A 7,491-nucleotide genomic window follows, 5' to 3' on the forward strand; every position below is an offset into this window, starting at 1 on the left:
GGGAAGGAAAACCCAAGAGAATAAAATGAAATTTTAAATTTTTTTAAAAAAAACTCCCCCTTTTTTAAAAGTAAAAAAATAAAAAAAACGGTCACCTGATTTCAAGAGGGCAAAGTTCGAACTTGGGAAAGTTTTTTTGGGGGGGAGGGGGAGGGAGGCAAGGAGAATGGGAAAAAATAGAGGTCGCGAGAACCGAGGGATGGACAGAATCTAGGAGTGGGGAAAAAACTTTGGGAATGTGAGAAGTTTCGACTGATCCTTTTGCTCCCCACCCCCACCCACGAAGGAATCTAGCAGATAAAGATGCTGATCTGGCCCCTCCCGCCCCCGCCCCCCCCTTCTAGTCCATATCCACCTCCTCACAGTCTAAACAGTTGGTCTCCGTGGCACAGTCTCTCTCCGTCGAGCGGCAATCCGCGTTGCCTTTGGCGCGGGCGGCCTCCCTGGGGGGCGACTTGGGGGCCGCCGACGGGCCGCCGCTGGTCCCCTCCCCCTGGGAAGCCGAGTCGAGGCCGTAGGGCGCGGGGGAGGCGGCCGAGGAGCAAGGGGCGGCCAACGGCGAGGCCAGGACCTTCCTGACGCCCTCGCCCCCCGGCGTGGAGATGGCGGCGGTGCTGCTGCTCTTGGGGGGCGCAGGGTCCGGGCTGGGGTTGGCGGCGGGGAGCGGGGAGCCTCTCTGGGGCGCCTCCTGGGCCGGGTTACTCTTCAGGGCGGCCTGGGGCACGATGAAGCCCAGCGGCTGCGTAATGGGGTAGAGCAAGAAGTGGCCCTTGCCGATGAGGGTGCGGGCCGACGGGCCGCAGGGGGCCAGCGCGGGCGAGAAGTCCAGCGCCGCTTTCCGCCGAGGCGGCGAGTCCGACAAAAGGCTTTCCACGCTGAAGGGGTTGAGTTTGGGGTAGCCGCCGGGCAGGGCGGGGGGCCCCGCGCACTCCGATCCTGACGGGCCCCCCGGGTGGTCCTTGGCGGCGCAGCGGCTCGGGTAGAAAGCCGAGGCGGCGGCTGGGTCGCAACCGCCGCTCAAGGGCGCGTGGTGGCCGCTGCTGGAAGGCGTCTTGCAGCCGTCGGGCGGGTCCGGGGAGAGGCCGCCGCCGCCGCCGCCGCCTCCCCCGCCGTCGCTGTCGGAGCTCTGCGTGCTGCTGTTGACCGAGAGGCCGCTGGGCGAGTGGAGGCCGCGAGCCTGGCCTTTCAGCAGTTTCTTCTCGTGTTTGCGCTTCTTCTTCTCCATCTTCTCCAGCTCCTTGCGCGCGATCTCCTCGGGATCCATGGGCTCCCCGCTGCAGGTGGTGGGGTGGGAGTTATGGGCCGGCCGGCCGGGGCCCTTTTTCGTGTTCTCTTTCTTGCGCCACTTGGCCCGGCGGTTTTGGAACCAGACCTGCACAGCGGAGGAGAAGGAGAAGCTGTTAACAGCCGAGCTCCCTCTCCCCCCCACGCCCCACCTGGAGGCCGAGAGTGAGTAGAGGGTGGGGGGAAACCCGGCTCGGGCCCTCCTCACGTGGGCCTCGGTGGTTATGGGGCTGCAGGAGAAGCACTAAAAAACGGGGAATTACTATTTGGTGTATGTGGCGGTCTGCGCGCCGCCTTTTGACTGATATTCGGGAGAAAGCAAGGGAAGGGGGTCTTGGGAGGGTTTTTTTTTTAAGAGACGGGGGGCTTCTACCCCACAGGCCGGAAAGGCTGGCGGAAGGCTGTGGAGGGAAGGAGAGGAGTTGAAAAGTGTAGGGCGTTGGAAGCGCCCCCTCCAAGAGGAGAAAGTCTGGCGATCCGGATCAAAAGATCAGGGATTCTTTCCCCCCCCACCGCTCCCCTGGCTCTTTCTTCCCCGTCCACGAGGATGGGGGGCAATTTTTGGGGAACCGAGCTTCTGATTCTCCACGCATTACGCCCCCCCCCCAATGCCCTTTCCCCACTGCTTTCCAGATAGCCGCATCTTTGGCCAGCTTCCTTTCCTTTGCATTCCCCAAAAGAAAGATTTGGGGCCTGCTGGGCGATCCTATGCGTCCTCTATTTCTACAACGGCTGGGGGTGGGGAAGGGGGGATATCTTAGTTTTTTTAAAAACATAACGAAAGGTCGCTGCCACAAGCGGGAGAGAGAAGCAGAAATTGCGCGGAAGGGGAAAAAAATTGTGAACTTTATAGTAAGAGAAATCCGCACGCAACCCACCTTCTCTTTTGGGGCGCAAATAGCTGGGAGGAGGCGGGGGGTTTTCACCACAGCAGCCCAAGATTTTGGGGACCCCCTAACAAATTTAGGAAGGCGTGGAAGAAAACCTAGGAGGAGAAGAGGTCCCCTCTGTAGGGGCGTATCTCGCTGGGGTTTCGCCAGGCGGTGGCGGGGATTCAGCCCACGCGGCGTTTTCTCCGCAGTTCCAAGGCCGCCGCCGCCGCCTCTTGGCTAGGATTTGTTGGGGGAGGGAGGGGGGGAATTGGGGAATGAAAAGCTCTGACCCCCGTCGGAGATCAAGACTTGACGCCCCCTCCCCGAAAAAAACAAAAACCGACGTCCTGGAGGAACTGGCCATATTTAGCAGTCTTCTTCCACTGTTTGAATTCAAAATTTAAACCTAATGAGATGGGGAAGAAAACGCGGAGGCGACACGATTTTTAGCCTCGGGGGCTGGGAGGGGGGGATAACCAGCTATCTCTGAGAGAGAGAAATTGGGAGGAGAGAGAGAAAAGGATCTCAGAAGAACATCCATGATTTAACATTGGCTCTTCAACCCCATAGTCTCCTCTGAAAAATCTCAGTGTTTTTATTTTTAATCACATATTATTATTTTTAACTCGTAACAACGATAAGAACCACCCTCCTCCTCGGTCTGTCCGACGCTCGTTCCCATTGCAAACCTCAACGGAGGAAACTTAAAAAAAAAATAAGCACGTTGGAGGGCCCCCCCCCCAAAAAAAAATTCTAAGAATCATTCAATTAAATAATAAGTTTTTGACGATTTAAACGCCGGGAGAATTATGACCGTTGCTGCCTTATTTATTTTAATTTTTTGTTTTGTTTTTAAGGAAAGGGGCGCGAGGGAAGGAGAGCGGGGGTCTCCCGGATAGCCAGTTTTATTTCAGATTCTGATTTTTAGCCGTCCCCAAGGTAAAATCGGCCGGGCTGAGAGCTGATTGCAATTCCTGGCGGTTGTTGTTTTAAATAACTGCCTGAGTGTTAGCTTCCCCCAGCCCTTGTCAGGCAGAATTACTAATTATCGTATTAGAGGGGAAATCAAGGATCTTGACTTCAGTCAAAACCCTCGAACAGATTGGATAAAAGGATTTGGAAACAGAAGGGGTCAAAAGGAGGGAAGGAGGGAGGGAGTCAGGGAGGGAGGGAGGGCAGAAGTATTTCCTAAATACCCTTTTTAGAGAAGGCCAGCTTGAATTAATTCGGAAACCTTACTAGTGGGAAACGGCAGAGCATTGGGGAAAGATTTTCGCTTCCTTTTCGCATTTGATTTGATGCCTCTTCCTACGCGAGATGCCCTTCAGGGCGATATCGCCTCGATAAGAGGTATCTTTCTGATTGTGGGTTTGGTATTTCATTCAGGGCCCTTTGGTTCTTGGCTTTAGGGGTGGGGGGGAGATCCTGGAGGGGCTTTGCCAAATTGAGAGAGCCCACCCCTCCCTCCGCCAGCCTTCCGAATTCAAACCTTGGGTTCTTGAACCCAATTAATTGGCCCCTTTGAAGCTCGAGTGGGATAGAGTATTAAAAGCAGCGCAGAGGCGGCGACGCGTTTGCGGGTGGGTGGGTGGGTGCGGGATAACTAAGGAGAGAGGGCCGAGGAACAGAATGAAGTCACAGGGAGGCGGGGGGGGGAACCCCAACAACAGCGTGGATTTAAAAACATTCCAGGGTCTATCTCTCCATTCTTACAGCCCCTATCTCCCATCCGGCCGCCCGCTCCCCCAAATGCAAAATGCTACATTAATCATATCAGAGATTGAAAGCCGATTCGTTTGATGCAAATAGTGGCTTTGGTTTTTTTTTGGGGGGGGGAGGGGGAGGGAAATAAGAGGGGAAACAACCCAGAAGGATTGCAAATTTGCCCCCACTCTGAAGGAAGAGGCGTGGACGTTGCAATCCGCAGGGCCTGGAGAAGGGGGTTGGAGCGACGGCAGCGCCTCGGCCAGGGCCCTGACTCGGCGGCTGTTGGCGAAGACGGAGGAGAGGCAGGCCTGGTGGGCCCCGGCGGACAAGTCCCCCACCCCCACCCCAGCCCTGGGCGGCGAGGAAAGGACTAGCGGCAATCCGGTTTTACCTGCACTCGCGACTCCACCAGATCCAGCCTCAGGGCGAGGGCCTCCCGCATGAAGACGTCGGGATAATGGCTTTCGTTAAACGCTTTCTCCAATTCCTCCAGCTGCCAGCCCGTAAAATTGGTCCGGGTCCTTCGTCTCTTGCACCCGGGGCTTTCCTTGTCTGGATCCACCGAATCTGAGGAGGGAAAGCAGAAAGGGAGCTAAAGGAAACGAAGCTGGACCCCCACCAAAAAACACACAGAGACAGAGAGACAGACAGACACACACACGCCGTCCTTAGGAATCTCCTTAGAAGCGTTTCCATGCAGGAATATTTTCAAAACGGCCAGTCATGGGGGAAACATTTGTTGTTGTTGTTGTTGTTGTTTTAAAGACACAACTCTGGGGCGAATTCATCTGCCCCACATTTAAACGCTTAACTCCCCCCCCCTTTTATTTTATTTATTTTATATTTTAGGAAAATGTATATTGCCGCCTTATTCGCCCAGGGCGACTCAAGGCCGCTTCCACCTTTGGCTCCTAAAAGCGCCTTTATTTGGAAACAAAAGCGGCTGTTTAAAAGTAGATTATTCCAAGAAGTGGAAGGAGGGAGGGGGAAAAAATAGGAATAATGGAGAATAACAAAACAGGGGAGACGCTGCCCCGCTCGCCCGCCTTCCTAAAGGGGATTTGGCCCTGGCGTTTTTTCCCCCTCTCCTTAGAATTAGCCCCCACTTGAAAGCTCGGTTGTTGGGTCTCGGACGCGTCTTTAAATTGGCACGTGTCTCGTCGCCTCGCCCTTTCCCCCCCTCCCTCCCCAGGTATAAAGTTCAAGAAAGCGCCTTCCCCTACATCAAAGTTTAACAAAGGACTTTGGAGACGTCTGGCATCCAAAGACTGTTTTCTGGGCAGGATGGCGGGCATGGGGGGAAAAAAGAAGGGAAGCCACTCGACTCCAGATTTAAGATTCCTGAGCCTTTGGGTAGAACTCCCGATAGCTCCCCCGCGAAGCAGGTTGCTCAGAGAATAGTAATAATTAATCCTAAATGGACAAAAATGCCAGATTCTGCCATAATATGTGTAACGCCATCAGACATCCAGATCTGCCTATCCCAGATCCTTGAATAGGACTAGATAGATCAACAGAAATGCTAAACCCAGTCTGAACATCTGGCTGACTGTGATAATAATAATAATAATAATAATAATAATAATAATAATAATAATAATAATAATAATAATGTACTTGGTTGATCCCTAGGACGCTGGCAGCAACCCGTATCAAGCATTAGCACCAGTCAATGGTATTTGTGATGCATTTTGGAATGTTCAGTTGGCTGAGTTCATGTTTAATGAATAAAGTATATAATTATTATTATTATTATTATTATTATTATTATTATTATTATTATTGGGGGGACACCTTACTCGGAACTGTCTATATATTTAGAGTTTACCTAAGTTAACAGCTTATTATGTCCTTGGTTAGGGCGTGAACTGTTACGTTTTACCAATCCCAGAATCTGTGATTAATAATAATAATAGTAATAATAATAATAATAACAACAACAACAACAACAACAACAACCTTAACAGCTCCTAGGTCCTCTTGGTTAGGACCTGAACTGTTAAATTGTTTTTACCTGTCCCAGGCTGCGAATCGAATTGAAGCATAAATCTTAAATAAAAACATAATAATGCCCCTGAAAAAAACCTTTCTCCATGAGGCTTTCAAGGGTCTCTACAAAGCTGCCTTACCTCCAAAGGCCTCGTTGCCATGCCCCCCCACCCACCCAGTTGTCTGTTTAGACAGGGGAGCTCCCCCCCCTCCGACAAGATCCCAGCACTCGGTTGAGGGGTCGCGTGGGAACTAAAATATCTGCCTCTATTCTTTCCTCCTGCGTGGTGGGTCTTCCAAACAAGCGCCCCCCTTCCCACCTTTGAAGTCGGTATTGTGTTAGCAAGGCTCCCTGAACGCATCTCCTGCCGTTACACACAACTCCCCCCCCCACACACACACTTCAAAGATGCTCAGGGAAGCCTCCCCCCCAAAAAAACAGATTCCAGCGGAAAAGATTCCGTGGGACTCTCGGAGGAGCGATCTTGACTGGACCAGGTGGATAGGACCTTCCTTATTCTTCTCCTCCTCTCCACCCCACGGCCGCGATCCCTCCCGCATGGACCCCTTTTCCCTGCCCAACTTTTGCCGGGCCGCGTGGGGAGCGTGGGGTGGGGTGGGGTGGGGGGGTAGGCCGGACTGCAAAGCCTGGCCAACAAAGGCCGCTCTCTAAGCCCCCTCCCCAGTTCCCGTTCAGACAAGCCAAAGGCTGAAATCCCGGGTTGGTGGACCGTAGCCACTGTCCCCCTCCTCAAAAGCAGCTGCCAACTGCAAACAACCCCCCACCACCAATTCCTCCATTCTCTTCCTCCTCCCCAGCCTGTCCCCCCCCTCGCCCCACACATACCCTCCGAGGAGGACACACACACACACACACACACACACACGCCGGGCTTCGACCTAGGCCGCCGGCTTGGCACGCAGGGAGGCGAGAGCGGGCGGCGGCCACTCACCGGTCAGCTTGAAGGGCTGCGCGTCCCCGTTGACGCCGCAACCGGCGGGCAGGAGCGGGTTGGGGTTGACCACCGAGGCGGCGGCGGCGGCGGCGGCGGCGCAGGAGCCGTTGAGTAATCCGTCGATGGAGAAGGGCACGGAGGCGGCGGCGGCGGCGGCGGCGGCGGCCTGGAGCTGATGGCCGGCCAGCTCGTAGACGTGGGGGGGTCCGATGGGGTAGGGGAAGCCCACCATGCCGCCGAACTGGGCATGGGGGTGCTCGAGGAGCCGGCTGTCCATGCTGGAGCGGTTGCCCGCGGGCGCTCAGCGCAGCTGCTGCTGCTGCCGCCACCGCCGCCGGAGGAGCGCGGGGGTGGCGGCGGCGAGGCGGTGGCGCAAGCCGAGCCGCCCGGGCGTTTTAACTTTAGCACCGGCAGGCCTCCTCATCATTAGGCTCAGGCCCGGGGAATTTGGGACCAATAAGATGCAGGCATCGGGGGTGACGTCAGAGGCGGGCCGGACGGGCGGGGAGGGCTGGGGGGGGAGCGCGGGCGAAGGAGGGGGGGGGGAAGCCGACCGTTTTCCATATCGATTGCTAATTATACCTGACATCCACCCTCAATAAACAATATCACAACTGTCACAACAAGACAAGGAGAAGCCGGGAGGGGGGGGGTCTCCCTTTGATAAGAACTCCGGCCCCCCC

General features: G+C 55.0%; 1 protein-coding gene across 1 annotated transcript; it reads right to left on the minus strand.

The window, feature by feature from the left end:
* Nucleotides 1–340: 340 nt before the first annotated feature.
* Nucleotides 341–7,085, minus strand: UNCX (UNC homeobox). Its single transcript, XM_032238402.1, has 3 exons — nucleotides 6,806–7,085; nucleotides 4,255–4,430; nucleotides 341–1,372 (listed from the first exon to the last, which is right to left on the minus strand). Exons 1-3 carry the CDS (start codon nucleotides 7,083–7,085, stop codon nucleotides 341–343), a joined length of 1,488 nt encoding a protein of 495 aa, XP_032094293.1.
* Between the last annotated feature and the right edge of the window lie 406 nt (nucleotides 7,086–7,491).

The sequence above is a fragment of the Thamnophis elegans genome, unplaced genomic scaffold, assembly GCF_009769535.1.
Source record: "Thamnophis elegans isolate rThaEle1 unplaced genomic scaffold, rThaEle1.pri scaffold_155_arrow_ctg1, whole genome shotgun sequence".
Classification (NCBI taxonomy): domain Eukaryota; kingdom Metazoa; phylum Chordata; class Lepidosauria; order Squamata; family Colubridae; genus Thamnophis; species Thamnophis elegans.

Coding starts and splice junctions, on each gene's coding strand:
- UNCX (XM_032238402.1), bottom strand. CDS start 7,085: ATGGACAGCCGGCTCCTCGAGCACCCCCATGCCCAGTTCGGCGGCATG. Junction 4,431..6,805: donor GCAGCCCTTCAAGCTGACCG/GTGAGTGGCCGC, acceptor TTCCCTCCTCAG/ATTCGGTGGATCCAGACAAG. Junction 1,373..4,254: donor TGGTGGAGTCGCGAGTGCAG/GTAAAACCGGAT, acceptor TCCGCTGTGCAG/GTCTGGTTCCAAAACCGCCG.